Below are 17,164 nucleotides of genomic sequence, written 5' to 3' on the forward strand. Positions count from 1 at the left end.
CCTGGGCTAGAGTGACACCCTACCTCAAAAAACAAAAAACAAACAAAACAACAACAACAACAACAAATATATGTATATATGCGTGTGTGTGTGTGTGTGTGTGTGTGTGTGTGTGTGTGAATATATTTCTACACATGGGTTCCAGGACCTCCAGGGTCATTAACTTCTGAATATGTCATTGCCCACATACACATATGTGATCACTGGCCTTCTGGTATTATCTGGGCCCTTATAGATAAGTTTATTATCATTTCATTGAAAATTATGTACTTACAATATAGCTTTAAATTTAGTGATGTTTAAAATAACCAATTAAGGGCTAGAGAGATGGCTTAGTGGTTAAAGTGTTTGCCTGCAAAGCCTAATGACCTAGTTTCAATTCCCCAGAACCCATGTAAACCAGATGCACAAGGAAGCACACGTATCTGGAGTTCATTTACAGTGGCTAGAGGCCCTGGCATGCCCATTCTCTCTTTCTCTTGATCTGTACTCTTTTTCTCACTCACTCACTCATAGATAAATAAAAAAATAAATAAAATAACAAATTACTCAAAATAATGATCATATGAAATATTTATAAAATATTCATGTCTAAAATTTACTTTGAAAAATTGGAAAAGAAGCAAAATTATATCTCAGAGCTGGGCATGATGACTTGAGGACTTTAGAGGTAGAGGTGGAAGGACTGGGAGTTCATGGTCATCCTTGGCTACACAGTGAGGTCAAAGCCAGACTGGGCTAAATAAGACCCTGTCTCAAAAAAAGGGGGTGAGGGAGGGAGAGAAGGAGGAAAGAGAAAAAAAAAGAGAGAGAGAGATCACCCAGGTTTACAGTCCATAATGATTTTGTTATTGTTGTTTTGATTTTTTTTTTTTTTGAGACAGCAACTTTCTACATAGCCCAGGATAGCTTCAAATTTGTGAACCTCCTGCTTCAGCCTCCTAAGTGCTAAGATTATGGGTGTGTATCACCACACTCCACTTGACCCTAAGGAGTTTTAGCTATATTTGCTGGCTCTTCAAATGTAGCAACTTCACAAATTTTCTTGGTCAATAATTCATTTCAAGTGATTATACTTTACATACATACATATATACGTGTTTTCTGGTTCTTTTACTAATTTTGCTGCTTTCTTTAGTATTTTAAAAATATTTGGGGGGCTGGAAAGATGGTCCAGTGATTAAGGCTGTTGCCTGCAAAGTCTAATGACCTTGGTTTGATTCTCTAGTACCCATGTAAAGCCTGATACACAAAGTGGCACAAGCATCTGGAGTTCTTTTGCAGTGGTTGGAGGCCCTGGCACATCCATCCTCTCTCTTCTCTCTATCTGTCTCTGCTTGCAAATAAATAAGTAAAAATATGTTTGAAGGTAAGAAACACATTTCCACAATTTCTAATTTTTCTTTACACAGAGCTAGCTGACTTAATAAGTTAGACTATTTGGGGTAGTAATAATAATGATGATAATAATAATAATAATAGAGTAAGAGGAACAGAATGTAGTATTGTGACTTATGATGAAACATGAAGAAGTAGAGGTAGGATGAGATTACAGACTATGACCATAGGATAACCAAGACCTGAAAGAAGGGAATGAAAACACTGATTTCTATTGCAGGACTGATTTAATGAGTCTGATGAGTGATCATAAAATCTTCCTTCCACTATTTATTCAGGAATCTCCTTTTCCCAGAATGAGAATCTGTTTCCATTTTATTTCCCAAATCAAAGGGAATGGACTTGCTCCCAGTCTGCCAGACCCTCAGTTCTTCCTGGTACTCCGATTTATCTCACCTGACACAGGCTACTTCACAGATGCACACGTGTGTGTGTGTGTGTATGTGTGTGCGCATGCGCGCGTGTGTGTGTGCACACATACTCTCAAGGATTTGACTTGCCTTAACATTTTCTGGCAATGGTTTGTTTTGAGTCAACCCCACAGCAATCAAAGCTATCACGGCAGCAACAGAGGAGAATCCAAGGATGACCAAGATGTTTTTGGAGCAAAATCTCTTCACTTCAGAATCTAAAACCAAAATCAGAAAACAAATTATCAACAAGAAATCAATAAACATTGATTTTCACTACCTGTTTTTTTTTTTTTTTGACAACTTTCTGGAAATACCAGAAACTTTTTAAAAAGCCTGTATTTATCCATGAGGCACTTATAGTAATCCTGAAATATTTCAAGTGCAAAAGGATTTTTCTTTACCATGGTGAGAAATAAGACTAAGTTGGTGGCTATATTAGAATGGACAAAATTAGGTTGCTGACCTTATAGGAATGAGAAAAGGATTATCAAATGGGTAGTTTGTTTAGTAGGTCAGTTAGGTTCACCAAAATATAAGGAACAAATAACAAGAAATACCTCATCATTTTTAACAAATTTATTACAAGACATTTAATTTCCTAAATCATCAAGTATATATCATCAGATACAATAATATCTTTGCACATCATTTACATTTCTACCACCCTTATTTGGCAAGCAATGGTTACTAGCCTAAGGGCTAAAGGGTTTTGAACATTTTGGACCATCGTTCACATGATCTAACCTACTCTGTTCTGACTTTTACCCTGTCAAGGGACATTTTAGACACCTCTAACAGGAAAGTTAAATAAAGGATACTTCAATGAGATTTCAATAGATCATACAGAGGACATAATAAGGAAATAAAATAACTACACTATTTTATTTATTTACTTATTTTTAATTTTTTAACATTATTATTTATTTATTTGAGAGAGAGAAAGGGGCAGAGAGAGGGCGAGAGAAAATGGGCATGTCTGGGCATGTCTGGGCCTTCAGCAATTGCAAACGAACTCCAGACGCATGCACTCCCTTGTGCTGGGTACTGGGGAATCGAACAGAGGTCCTTTGACTTTATAGGCAAATGCCTTAACTGCCAAGCCATCTCTCCAGCCTCTGTTTTATTTATTTTGACAAGTCAATCTTCTCAAATTATCCTCAAACCTTTTTTAATATTTTATTTTTATTTGTTTATGACAGAAAGAGGGAGAGATTGAAAATGGGCATCCCTGTGCCTCTAGCCACTGCAAATGAACACCAAGATGCATGTGCCACCATGTGAATCTGGCTTACATGGGTTTTGGGGAGTGGAACCTGGGTCTTTAGGCTTTTCAGGCAAGCACCTTAAATGCTAAGCCATCTCTCCAGCCCCCCCACAACCCTCTTCAAAAAATATTTATTGCAGGAGTGCTGCTTCCATGGTGAACCTGATAGCACCAGGATGAAGGAGACAGACCCTGAGGATACTCAATATTTACCAAAGCAAAGATCCAGAGGCTCCTAAGAGCTAATCACTGGAGTAGACTTAAAATTCACTGTGGTGGTTTGATTCAGGTGTCCCCCACAAACTTAGGTGTTCTGAATGCTAGATCCCAGCTGATGGAGATTTGGGAACTAATGCCTCCTGGAGAGAGTGTATTGTTGGGGGCTGGCTTATGGGTGTTATAGCCAGTTTCTCCTTGCCAATGTTTGGCACACTCTCCTGTTGCTATGGTCCACCTTATGTTGGCCAGGGGGTGATGTCCACCCTCTGCTCATGCCATCACTTTCTCCTGCCATCGTGGAGCTTCCCCTTGAGCCTGTAAGCCAAAATAAATCTCTTTTTCCCAGAAGCTGCTCTTGGTTGGGTGATTTCTACCAGCAATGTGAACCGGACTGCAACACTCACCAACCATGGTTCTGGGAATTTTGCAGAAGAGGGTCCTTTGAGATTGGGCCAGCTGACCTGCACTGGGGCAACAGGAAGAATATAGACTTTTTTGAAGGGACCTGAATGCTCAAGTGTCCTGTTCTTCAAAGTCTGCTTTATTCCCCCCTGGATTAACAAATTGGCACCCTATCTGGTATTGTGGAGTATAAGAAATGCAGAAAAGAGAGGGTCATTGAGTTTGCAACATGGTCTTGTGTTTTGGAAATGGCCATGCGCTATGTGAATCAGGTTTGCTGGATGCCTGCGTGGAGACCCCATGGGGCCAGGAGGATGAACCGTGGGTTGCAGTGGAGTCGCCGGGACTGCCAGATGGCTGCCAAGGAGAGCTGCTGCCCTGGATGAAGTTTCCCAGGACTGTGAGTAGCCTAGCTAGTGGGGCAGAATTGGAATGCCAGAGACTTGTTGCTGGTTAGAATTATCGGACTTGGAGATTTGTCACTGGCTAGAGTTGTTGGACTTGAAGCTACAGAGTTTGGTATTTGCCCTGGTTGTTTCAAATCTTTTATTGGTTAAATATTTCTTTGTTATGCCCAATGCCATCTTTTCAAAAAAAAATTTTGTTCATTTTTATTTATTTGAGAGTGACAGAGAGAGAAAGTGGCAGATAGAGAGAGAGAGTGAGTGAGAATGGGCGCGCCAGGGCTTCCAGCCACTGCAAACGAACTCCAGATGCATGCACCCCCTGTGCATCTGGCTAATGTGGGTCCTGGAGAATCGAGCCTCGAACCAGGGTCCTTAGGCTTCACAGGCAAGCACTTAACCACCAAGCCATCTCTCCAGCCCCCAATGCCGTCTTTTCCAGTGTGTTTATTCTGTACCATTATGGATTTTCTGAGGATTTTTTGGTATTATGGCTCAGTTAAAAGATGTTGGACTATGGGGATGTAGAAACATCACTGAAATTGAAAAAACAATATGGGGACTTTTAAAGTTGGATGAATGCATTGCATGTTTACATCATGTATGGTTATCAGTTTATGGGGTCCAGGGGCAGAATGTGGTGGTTTAATTCAGATGTCCCCCATAAACTTAGGTGTTCTGAATGCTAGCTGAAGGAGATTGGGGAATTAATGCCTCCTAGAGGCACTGTATTGTTGGGGGCAGGCTTATGGTTGTTATAGCCAGTTCCCCCTTGCTAGTATTTGGCACACTCTCTTGTTCCTGTACTTGTCCACCTGATGTTAGCCAGGGGGTGATGTCCACCCTCTGCGCATGCTGTCATTTTCTCTGCCATCGTGGAGCTTCCCTGTTGAACCTGTAAGCCAAAATAAACCTCTTTCTCCCACAAACTGATCTTGGTTGGGTGACTTCTACCAGCAATGTGAACCTGATTGCAACAGGGGTACAGAAAGATTGTAAGAGCCACAGGTTGAGACATCATGCTCTGAGGCATTCCCTCCTCCCCCCCAAAATAACTGTCTGCGGCTCCCACAATGCATAACCCACAACCCCACAACCCCTTAGGGAACACTTGTAACCCTACTGAGAAGTGTCCTCAATGGAATGGGCAAGGATGAGGGAAAAGAGGGTACCAACACATGATGTATCCATATGAAATATGTTGTTAATAATAATAATAATGCAAATGATTATTTATTTATTTATTTAAGACACAGAGAAAAAGGCAGACAGAGAGAGGAAGAGAGAGTAAGGGCACGCCAGGGCCTCTTGTCACTGCAAATGAAATCTAGATGCAGGTGACACCTCATGCATCTGGTTATGTGGGTACTGGGGAATCAAACCCAGGCCAGCAGACTTGCAAGTAAGCTCCTTTAACCACTGAACCATCTCTCCAGCCCTATCCTCAAACTTTTTAGTTAGGTTTTAGGGAAGAAAGACTGGATAACATAAGACAGAACTATATGGAAATGAAAGGGCTTCTCCAGGCTAGTCTGTATTTCTCTAAGGACAGACTGTGGGATCAGGGCAACAAAGAAAGGAACCCAAGTCTTTTCCCACTCTTTCCCTCTTGGTCAGCAGCAACTGAAATGGGAATTCTTCCTCATTCTCTTGAGCAGAAGCTGGACTTTACCAAAGGAACCATATAGGTGTTCAATTTGTATCAACCCCCAGAGTCTGGAAGTAGTCTTTCCCAGTAGATCAAATAATACCAAATTTAGTACATAAATTTCACAATACTTTTTATCTGCTTCCAAACAAGGAATAGCAAATGAAATACACAGCACCCCCCTCCCTTCCCCAAAGAACGTTCACTTTGCTCAGACACCAGTCTTTCCCTCAAGCTCAGGAACAGACCTCATGTCCTTACCAATGATGATTTCCACAATCATGGCTCATAAGAGTGAAGTCTGCTGGGCAAGTCTAGGGGAGATAGAGAAGCATTTTCTCTTCTCTTTGTTCTGTCTGGATGTGATGATATCCAGTGATAGCAGAACAAAGAGATAGGGAGAGCCTGAGTCCTTGCTGGAATTTTGTGTATCAAACAACTCTGAGCTCATCCTTTCATATACTTTGAAAATGAAAAAGATGAAAAGAGAGCCAGGATTTTAACTGCTTGAGGCCAAACATCCAGTTACAACTGATGTGGCAGAAATGTCCTTCTTGATGCCAGAATTCTGGTATCTTTTCAGAAGTGCCCCCCACCACAAATATTTTTCTTCTTGATTACCAAAGTTGTGATACTGACAAACAGAGTTCTATCAAGCATGTACTACAGATGAGCAAGTATAATATGGATAATATAGCATGTTGTAGCCGTAAATCTTCAATAATAGAATTTAAATGTTTTTTCCCTCTCTGAAGCCATCCAAAAAGGTTTAGATATTTAGTTCTTTCATTTTCATTACTGACAAGTTTGCCATCACATTCTCCTACATTTATTTCGGCATCATTCCCAGCATCTAACATACTACAATAAAGAGACAAGCAAAGTCTCTTATTCTTTAGAGGTTACAATTTAGTTAGGGAGACAAGTAAACCAGAAAAGGAATGCATGAATAAGTGATTTCAGATCATGATAAATGCTAAGAAGAAAATCAAAGCCAAGAAATGTGATAAGGTAATCACCACAGAGCTGGGCTTTGCATGGAGGTGACGGGTCAAGAAAACCTTTGTGATATTTTGGTTGAGACCTGGATGATGAGAAAACACTAACTTTGAGAAGGATGAAGAACTGCAAAAGCTCTGCGGTGGGAGCCAACTTGATGTGACTAGAATTATTTTCTACTTTTCCTAATGTCAATATTCGCTTAGTCCTTATCATGACTGAACAGTCAGATCACTTTTCCACTTGGCCAGCTCTTATAATTAGATCCACATTTCTAGAATATATTCAAGTCCCTCATTATATTCTCACTTGTTAGAAAGATTTTTAAAGACAAACCTAAGAAAACACAATAATTCTCCTTAATTTTCAAAGTAATCATTACCAAAACTCTGGCTGTTTTTCATGGAATCACCTACCTAGAGAGGAGTAACTATGTATATGCTATGTATTTCATGGAGTTGTCAAAAGCCCTTTCCTATGCCAGAAACCAGACTCATCTTAGGAAGTGATGGTAGACGCGGAGATCCAGGGAACCACTGGGCTGGTGTGTGGGCCAGTGGTAGGACACTTGCCTGGCATGTACTAGAGTCCCTGGACTCGACATCTAGCATTGGAATAATGAAAAAGATGGAAGAGGGTGGGGACAGCTCCTCTCCTTGGAGGCCCCCAGGACTCTCTCAGATCCAGACACTGCTACCGTCACATTCATTATGGGAAAGTCATATCAATTGTTTTCCCCTTGCAAAACCCTTCATTTCACTTGTGGGAAACAGAACTGAGGTTTCTACACACAATATAAAATGGTATTTTCAAAAACAATTTCATGAAATAATTTTACCATAAGCATCCAATCACAGTGTTGCTTTTTTCTTTCTTGCCTTGAATTGGCTCATTCACAATGCTAGAGAATTCAAAACTTCCACCTCCTTCTTTCTTTTTCCTTTCATGTGACAAGAAGGGTTTTTTTTTTTTTAATTGTTGTTGTTTAAAGTGAGAAAGCCACATAATAACTTCAACTGACAGAAAAATCTGAAAAAACCCACACTTTGAGAAAACACAGACTAATGTCAAGCCAATAAACTATGTCAGAAGGAAATTTTTTTGTTTGATTCTTTATTCTTATAGCCATCGTGATGTCTGGTTAGAATCTATTAAAGTAAGAATCATATTCTTTTTCATTTTAATTTCTTCCAAGGTAGAGTCTTACTCTAGCCTAGGTTGACCTGGAATTTACTATGTAACTCCAGGCTGGCCTCAAACTCATGGCAATTCTCCTACCTCAGACTCTAAAGTGCTGGGACTAAAGGTGTGGGCCACCACTCCCACTTCATAATTATTTTTTTTAAATTTATTTATTTGAGAGCGACAGACACAGAGAGAAAGACAGATAGAGGGAGAGAGAGAGAGAATGGGTGCGCCAGGGCTTCCAGCCTCTGCAAACGAACTCCAGACGCGTGCGCCCCCTTGTGCATCTGGCTAACGTGGGACCTGGGGAGCCAAGCCTCGAACTGGGGTCCTTAGGCTTCACAGGCAAGCGCTTAACCACTAAGCCATCTCTCCAGCCCTTCATAATTATTTTTATCAACATGTTGCTGCACTGAGAAATCCCAAAATCTCTACTACATGATACAAAAACCATAGTATCTCAAATCATTTCCTTCATTAATAAACAGTGTTGAGATGTTCACAGATGTGGTGAGTTTCAGGTTAATTCAAGGAAAATTTTCTGTTGTGACTGAATAAATTCTAATTGTTTCCAGTTTCTAAGGGGCCACATCCAAACTAGCCCTGGTTGTCACAAAGAGAAGAAAACAGCAAACACAGACAAGCACTGGCAAGTAACCATCAGAGAAGAGCTGTGGTCTTGCCTGTGTTTATACAGCCCAGGGATGGAATATTCACTGATACTCAGGAGGACTCGTAGCAATCTAGCTTTGCCATTCTCTCAATCTCCAGGGTCCAAGTCTCCCCTACCAATCCCTGCCACCCTCCTTCCTCTCCATCAGAGGACACATATTTAGGTCACTCCCATGTTCAGGGCTTCAAGAGTCTGTTATTTGTCCCAGGCTCCTTAGATGGGCCTTCTATGGTACTAGTTTCTGACACCCCCACCTCATATCTGATCCACAATGGCCCTTTTTGGGGATTCCTACTCTTCTAAGCTCCTTTCCTTATCAGAGCCCATTGTTCTCAGGAGGCTAGGGATGTATAATTGAGACTCTTCTTGATCAAGAACCTATGGTTGCCTGCTGTGTCCAAGATCAGAATGTCTGACACTATCACAACTAGAATATAAACTTCCTGATGAAAGGGACTATCTTCTTGTTGTATTTATGGGTATAGTCTCATGTTGAATGAATGGATGGAGGGAGAGATGGATTGATGAATAAACAAATTAATTAATTTTTGATCCTCAGGGTTTTTTTTTCCAATATGATATTTCCTTCACTTATAATTCTATTCCTGTCATTCTCCACCAAGTCTTTTTTCTTGTGTCCTTCTATATCAAACTCAATGGAAGACTAACTTATTCTTCATACCCTTCTGAGCAGGGATTTGATCTAAATCTTTCTATTCCACTCCAAGGTTTTCAACCACTACTCTTCATTAGAGATGTGTAGAAATCTCTCAGCTTCTTTCCTTTTTAGATTTGCAAGTGTTATTCAAATGAGAAGATCTTATTTTATTTTATATCCTTTACTGTAGAATGAGTTATGGAAATGAACTATGGGAAAGAACAGTGGAAATGCTTCTTCAGACCTTACAAATAACTGTTCTGAGAATATGGCTGTGAGATGCTTGTTCTGCTAAGTTCCCAACTTGTCCTAACGTTAATCTTACACCCATGTAATCTGACTGCTTAGAGCAATGTAACAGGTTCCCTCTGCCTTAGTGTACCTTGGGCCTGAACAGCACAATGACCAATGATGACAAGGAATGTTAAGACATGCTGACCAAACTTAAGCCATGCTCTGTGTCCAACTTCTCAATCCCTAGAACAATGTGTGCATGAGTGGATATGCTGACCACACTGAAAAGAAAGAATTGCTCACAGAACTGTTGGAAGCAATAGGTAGGATTAGTGTGATTGCATTTGTGAACAGTTGTGTGTGTGTATGTGTGTGTACATGTGTGTATGGATGCACTCACACACGTATGCAAGCTCTAGATCAGCAGATCATATGTCTAAATCCCTTCCTTTAACAAATGTCTAAAGAATTAGAGTCAAAAGTTCCTTGTCCTTGGCCAATGTAATGCTCAAGCTGTTCACATATTACTGTTCTTTCATGCTCAATAAACGCACCAATGTGTGCCTGTGGGCACATGCTACAGCCACAGGAACATCAGAGCAGTGGTGGCAAGGGAAGCAGCAGGCTTGCTCTTGGTTTAAATGACTCCAAGGGTTAGTTTTCCTTCTTGCAGGTTCTTCTCAAAGAAGCAACCACCCATTTTTGAGTAAACAAATCCATAATTCAGTTTCTATAATTTTAGGGAAGTTCCCCAACTGAACATCTCTCCTTTTTTTCACTTAATCAATCCATAGTCAAGTTCAGTGATAAAGCTGGGTGGACGCAGAACAAGCTTTTACTGCACATCAGATTCGGTCCACTCTGTGCTGCCTGCCCTCCACTTTTTTCTGTGTGCTGTGCTCTTCTTGGATTAGCACTGTCACTGACTGCACTTAATTGTGTTTGACTCAAAATGTTAATGATTGCAAAAATTAAATGCCAGCAGGGGTTCTGTGTGTGGGAAGCAAGGAAGCAAAGGAGTTCCCTTCTTTCACTCTTTCTCTCACTTCCTCCTATCACACCATCCACTCTCTTCACCCACACCCCTTCTGGCTTTCCCTGAACTCTCTGCCCATAGATAGAGTTGAGTATAAAAGGGCCTTTGTGGTTAGCACAGAATCCCATGTTTAAGTGGAGAGAGTACACTTGTTTCCAGCAAACTGATATTACTGAGATTGTAGACAGGAATTCCCTATGTCCTAGCCAAAATTCATAACAATCTGGTAATTGATGTTTTCTGGACATTGCTTCTACTCAATGAATCTTCTTTCACATCTGAAATCAAACAATTGTGCCCTGGGGACTCTACCCTTTCTCAGAGGCAGCTGCATTTGTCAACAAGCTGTAGTTATTTGCAGATAGCAAGAAAGTCTGAGAAAATCTGTACTGGTCATGCATCAGTAGTCCAGGGAATAATGGAATTAGCATGCACTGACTCACTGAAGTTATGAAGTTTCATATCTTATATTTGTAACTTCTCTCATTTTTACCTCTGCAGTTTTTGTTGTTATAAGATATAAATACAGAAACTACATAAAATACTAATGCAGAAAAATTTACTGTAAACAAAAATGATGAATCATTAAAAACGATTTTTACATTATGAAATAGTTGTTGCCTTGATATACAAGTCATTAAAAACCATTAAGAAATAATTAACACATGCTGGGCGTGGTGGCGCATGCCTTTAATCCCAGCACTTGGGAGGCAGAGGTAGGAGGATCGCTATGAGTTCAAGGCCACTCTGAGACTACAGAGTTAATTCCAGGTCAGCCTGGACCAGAGTGAGACCCTACCTCGAAAAACCAAAAAAAAAAAAAAAAAAAAAAAACACAACTCACAAAAAATATAGGAAAACAACATTGTTTCAGTCAAGTTCACATTGCTGGTAGAAGTCACCCAACCAAGAGCAGCTTCTGGGAAAATGAGGTTTATTTTGGCTTACAGGCTTGAGGGGGAAAGCTCCATGATGGCAGGGGAAAATGATGGCATGAGCAGAGGGTGGACATCACCCCCTGGCCAACATAAGGTGAACAATAGCAACAGGAGAATGTGCCAAACACTGGCAAAGGGAAACTGGCTATAACACCCATAAGCCTGCCCCCAACAATACATTCTCTCCAGGAGACATCAACTTCCAAATCTCTATCAGCTGGGAACTTAGCATTCTGAACACCTAAGTTTATGGGGGACATCTGACTCAAACTACCACAAACATGAATAAGGCAATTCAAAGAAAAGGAAACACATATTACCAACATACTAAATGTATTCTAATTACTCTTAAGAAATGTAATTGAAAAAAATTAGATACTTTCAACTAGAATAGCACTTTTTTTTGTCAATTTTTATTTATGTATTTGCAAGGAGAGAGAGAGAGAGAATAGGCATACCAGGGACTTTTGCTGCTGCAAACAAACTCCTAATGCATGTGTAATTTCTGCACCTGGCTTTATGTGTGTCCTGGGGAGTCAAATCCCGACTGCAAACTTCACAAGCAAATTCCTTTAATTGCTGAGCCATTTTCCCAGACCTCAATTATTTTTGTATGTAGTATGTATAAATAACACATATGTGCTTGTGTGTGTGCAGATGCATACATGGCACAGCTATGTGGAAAAGTACTTGGCAGTTTGTTATAAAGTTAAACAGTTGACCCACCATATCTCAGGATTCTGCAGCTAACAGAAAAATGGGAGAGCCAGGCATAGTGGTGCACACCTTTAATCCCAGCATTTGGGAGACAGAGGCAGGAGGATTGCTGAGTTTGAGGCCACCTTGAGACTACATAGTGAGTGCCAGGTCAGTCTGGGCTAGAGAGAGAGACACTCCCTCAAAAAACCAAAAAGAAAAAGAAAAATGGAGAAAAAGCATGGAAAGGCAATTCCCCCCCGCCCAAAAAAAAGGAAATATGTGTCATACTAATGCAGATTCAACCAAATGTAGAGTTAAAACATTTGTGAAAAGACTTGCATCTAAATATGTACAGATTTTTTTCCCTTATTATTCTGTAAAGTACAGAGTAACACCTATGGACATAGCACTTACCTTATATCAGGTATGACAACCAATCTACAGAAGATAAAAAGTATATAGAAGGATATGCACAAGTTAGATGCAAACACTGTCATTTTATATCCATGAATTTTCATATCCCCAGTGTCCTAGAAACAATCATCCAAGGATGCTGAGGGACAATTACATAATGTGTGTTTACTACATGATTAGGCAATCTGACTTTTAGGTATTTACCGTCTCCCCCCCTCCAACCCCGCAAAAGTGAAAACATATGTCCACACACAAATTTATATCTAAAATATTTCAAGAGCTTTATTCATAACCACCAAAACAAACAAATTCAAATTTCTATTGATTGGTCACTATCCACAAATTCTGTTCCAAACATCCAGTGGAATGCTACTTGACCATAAAAGGAATACCCTCGTGATGAATACAACAACCTGGATGCACCTCATAAGCATTGTGTAAGCAAAAGAAACCAGACTCAAAAGGCTAAATGCTGTGTGATTTCACTGGCATTCTAGTCTAGAAAAGGTAAAATTAGGAGCAAAACCTAGATCACTGAGCAAAATCTCAGGTTAGAGACACAAGACTGACTGTCATGGACCACACAGGGGTTTTTGGATATGATAGAAATACTTTTTATCTTGATTGTGGTGATATACATCTAAAATGTTCAAATGTACATCTAGAAGGAATGAATTTTAGTATAAATTGAACAAAGAAACTATATAGACCCTAGGCATAATGGCACACACCTATATCCCAGCACTTCGGAGGCACAGACAGAAAGACTATTGCAAGTTCAAGGCCAGTCTGGTCTACACAGAGGGCTCAAGATCAGCTATGGCCTGTCTCAAAAAGACAGAAAAAACTCACCTATATGGACAAGGATGTGGCTAAACAGGCACTCCTGATATGTTAGTGAGAGCGAAAATATGTACATTCTGGCGGGACAATTTGGTAGTGTCTATCAAATGAATTTAGTTCTAGAAATTTAACCAAACCCATACTTTAACTTGCATATATATATATATGCATATAGAAAAGTACATGTATAGAGATGTTAAGTGCAACACTATTACAGCAAGAGGCTGAAGATGACTAAAGGTCTAACTGGAAGGCAAATGAAGGACTGATGAACTGTGCAAACCAGTCCCCTCTGACAGTCTTAGGCCTGAGTGTTTAAGAACTCCTTTCCACATAGCAATTCTTGTCATCTTCCTCCTCCTCTCCATTCTTTTTTCTTTCTTCTTTCCCATTCACCCTTCCTTAATTCCTTAAGTAACTTAAAACTCTCAGTAGAAGCCGGGCGTGGTGGTGCACGCCTTTAATACCAGCACTCGGAAGGAAGAGATAGGAGGATCGCCATGAGTTCAAGGCCACTCTGAGACTGCACAGTGAATTCCAGGTCAGCCTGGGCTAGAGTGAGGCCCTACCTAGAAAAACCAAAAAAGAAAAAGAAAAAAAAGCGTCTCAGTAGAAATTTCTGAAAACAAACAAATAAACAAAAATCGCAAGGCTGTGTGAGCTGAAGAGAAAAGCTGTTGAAGTTTCCAGTTAGAGCAGAGCTATGTGGCTAGTCAGAAAGAGGGCGGGCAAGGGGTCAATGGAGGCTGTGCTAGTGACCTGTGCTCCTGCTCTGACTATTCACTCTGGCACCAGCCAACCACTCACCGTCCGATTAACCCAGAGTCAGCTCTGGGTTCCCATTCATCCATGTGTTCCAGATCGATGTCATTCCTTCTCTACTAGTTAGCTAGAACTGTTGGATCCCACTGTATGATGTGGATTTAATGCTTTAATTTAAGAGGAAATAAGTACTTTCTCCCTCACTATTGGATTTTATGTTCACCAAATTATCTTCCTATGCAATTTTCTACAACATAGAAAATTGGCTGACTATTGCTAATAAACAGATGTTATGCCTTATACACTCATCTTCTGTACATTTGGTCTTACAGGATTCTCAGTCTTGCTGTTTTGTAATGTGAAATAGACTATCCCTCTAAAACCTGGGGTTCTTATAGAATGCAGAGGCTATGTGGAGACCACAAGATGGCTCAATCTCTATAGTTCTAACTCACACCCAGGCTGCCTAATTCTCACATATTCAGACTCACAGAGATCGGAAGGGCAAGACCAGACAAGGAAGTGAACTTGGGAGGGCCAATACAGACAAGAATGATTCCTCCTTTTTTTCCTTTGGAATTACAATAATGTTCTCGGTGGAAGGAAGTGGCTCCACCTTAGCAAAAATTCACGATGCCACATGGAAGGAAACACAGATATGATACTAAGAAATGACCACCAAAATAGTTGGGATTCTTTATAGAAGTTCCCAAAGGCCCCCCTCCACTCCAAGTTCTGGCTAACAGGCATGAGTTGAAGTGGAAAATGTTACACCACATTCTGGGAAAATCTGTGTTATCTAGAAATGACCTTTAGGAATGACGAACTGAGAGACCCATCCTTAGAGATAGAACATCTAGCAAAGACAATATAGGGATATCAAAGACACTATTAGGTATACCCTCCACCCATTTTCTCAGGAATGGGTGGAGTACGGCCACTTCCCTTCAGGGCTCTTTTTATGGTGCTATTTTATTCCACCTCTCTCCTCTTCAGTTCTTCCTTCCAACATTCATAGTGAGCTGATCCTTGCCACACCAGTTCTTATAATTTGACTTCCTCTAGCTGTTGGATGGGGTGTCCCCTGACATATGTGATCTATGTGCTTTTCTAAACTCCACCTCCCCACAGGCCACTAATTCCTAGACCCATTGAACCTGATTTCTGCCCCATTGTTTCACAGAAGTTACATAAATATCACCAACAATCTCCTGTTGCTAAATCCAGAGGACACATTTCAGCACTTTCCTGTAGAATTTGACACTGCTGACTTATTGCTACTTGAAGTTTAAGTAGCAAACACCTTTCTTTTTTGGCTCTTGTACCAGGTTTTTTTCAGTAGCCCTCCTACTTCCCTACTGTGCTGGTTCCTTGCTCTACATCCTTATTATGGCTGCCCACAGCATTCCACCTTGGGACCTTGGCTCAGCTCATTTGACTTCATGGCAATGACTCCCTAAGCTCTATGGGATAACTTCCTAACTTCCATGATGACAACTCTCTAGTTTTAATGACCATGGTTTCCTGAGCTGCATTTCTATCACGGGCCTTTCTCTTGTTCAGATTCATAACGTTGGCCATCGACCTGCCTGTTTGCTTCAGTATTCTACAGCTGAACTCACTAGGTCTAAAATCTAGCTTTTTTCCCTCTAATCTTTCTGTACAATCTGTTCATTAAAGAATATCCCCTCAACCCTATACCTCTTTATATTCCTTATTCTCCCTCAAAATTCCAAGTTATTTTTATGCTAACCACTAAACATCTCTCAACTCCAATAATTTCTCTTAATTTCTTCCCTGGCTTCCTGAAATTGCTTCTGCAGGGGTCCCTCCACGTCTGTGCTCTTCCCATCTCAACATTTTCTCCTTTGAAGCCAGTATGGCCATGCAAAAATGCCAAGCTCATGATGTAACCCTGAAAATGAGAAGTTCTTCAGAGATTCCTAAGAGTACCCTTCCCACAGTGATGTAATAACCTCTAACTGGTGTCAATCTCTCCATCATACTAATGAAAACCAGGAGAGCCTTTTATTTCTCCAGCAGGCATATGCTCTTCAAATAAAACACAAACTCTCAAACACAACAAAAATTTTAAGGTTATGCTAACTATCCATCTACAGAATCTAAGTGTACTGAATGTTAAGCTTTAAAAATGTACCTTTTATCACATTCACATGCTTTATAAAATGATAATGTTTCGGCCTAAAACACTCTATTTCAGGTTTTTTTTTTTTTTTGAGGTAGCCCAGGCTGACCTGGAACTCACTCTGTAGCTCAGGCTGGCTTTGAACTCATGGCAATCATTCTATCTTAGCCTCCTCAGTACTGGGATTGAAGGTGTGTGCCACCATGCCAAGCTGCTTCTTTTTTAAAAAAAATCTATCTAATGAGGAAATTGAGGCTCAGGATAATTAGTTTATGCATATTATTTCCTGGATGTCTTCCTGGAAGCCTCTTACCCTTTCTATAATGATGGAATGAATACCCTTCTGCATGTCTCAGAGTACCCTTCCCACAATGCCATAATAACTTTTAACTGGTGTCCTCCTCTCCATGACACTGATGAGCACCTGGAGAGCCCTTTATTTCCCCAGCACTCAACCAAATGTCTGGCTTTATAGCAATGCTCCATTTAGTAGTAGGATAAATGAATGAATGAGGTTGCTTGGAGTTTTAGTATACAATGGTTTCCATTTAAAAAAGCAGAGGGATAGAGCTGAGCATGGTGGCACAAGCCTTTAATACCAGCACTTGGGAGGCAGAGGTAGGAGGATTGCCATGAGTTCCAGGCCACCCTAAGACCACATAGTGAATTCCAGATCCGCCTGGACTAGAGTGAAACCTTACCTCAAAAAACCAGAAAAATGGCAGAGGGATTTATTTTATTATCTCAAATATGTTTAACTTCCAAACTCCACTGTTTTGTATTTTTAGCAAGCCTCCAGGCAACTTCAACTTTGGTGTGCATGCTTTTC

The 17,164-nt window shown here is 40.5% G+C and overlaps 1 protein-coding gene across 3 annotated transcripts in view; it reads right to left on the reverse strand.

Annotated features, from left to right (window-relative positions):
• Window positions 1-17,164, reverse strand: part of Entpd1 (ectonucleoside triphosphate diphosphohydrolase 1) — a 90,484-nt gene that overhangs the window by 29,058 nt on the left and 44,262 nt on the right. For all 3 annotated transcript variants that reach the window (XM_045142231.1, XM_045142230.1, XM_045142233.1), the window contains exon 2: window positions 1,899-2,026. In XM_045142231.1, coding sequence (XP_044998166.1) covers window positions 1,899-2,026 — 128 coding nt within the window. The remainder of the gene's footprint in view (window positions 1-1,898; window positions 2,027-17,164) is intronic.

This window comes from Jaculus jaculus, chromosome 1, assembly GCF_020740685.1.
Source record: "Jaculus jaculus isolate mJacJac1 chromosome 1, mJacJac1.mat.Y.cur, whole genome shotgun sequence".
In the NCBI taxonomy this organism is placed as follows: Eukaryota; Metazoa; Chordata; class Mammalia; order Rodentia; family Dipodidae; genus Jaculus; species Jaculus jaculus.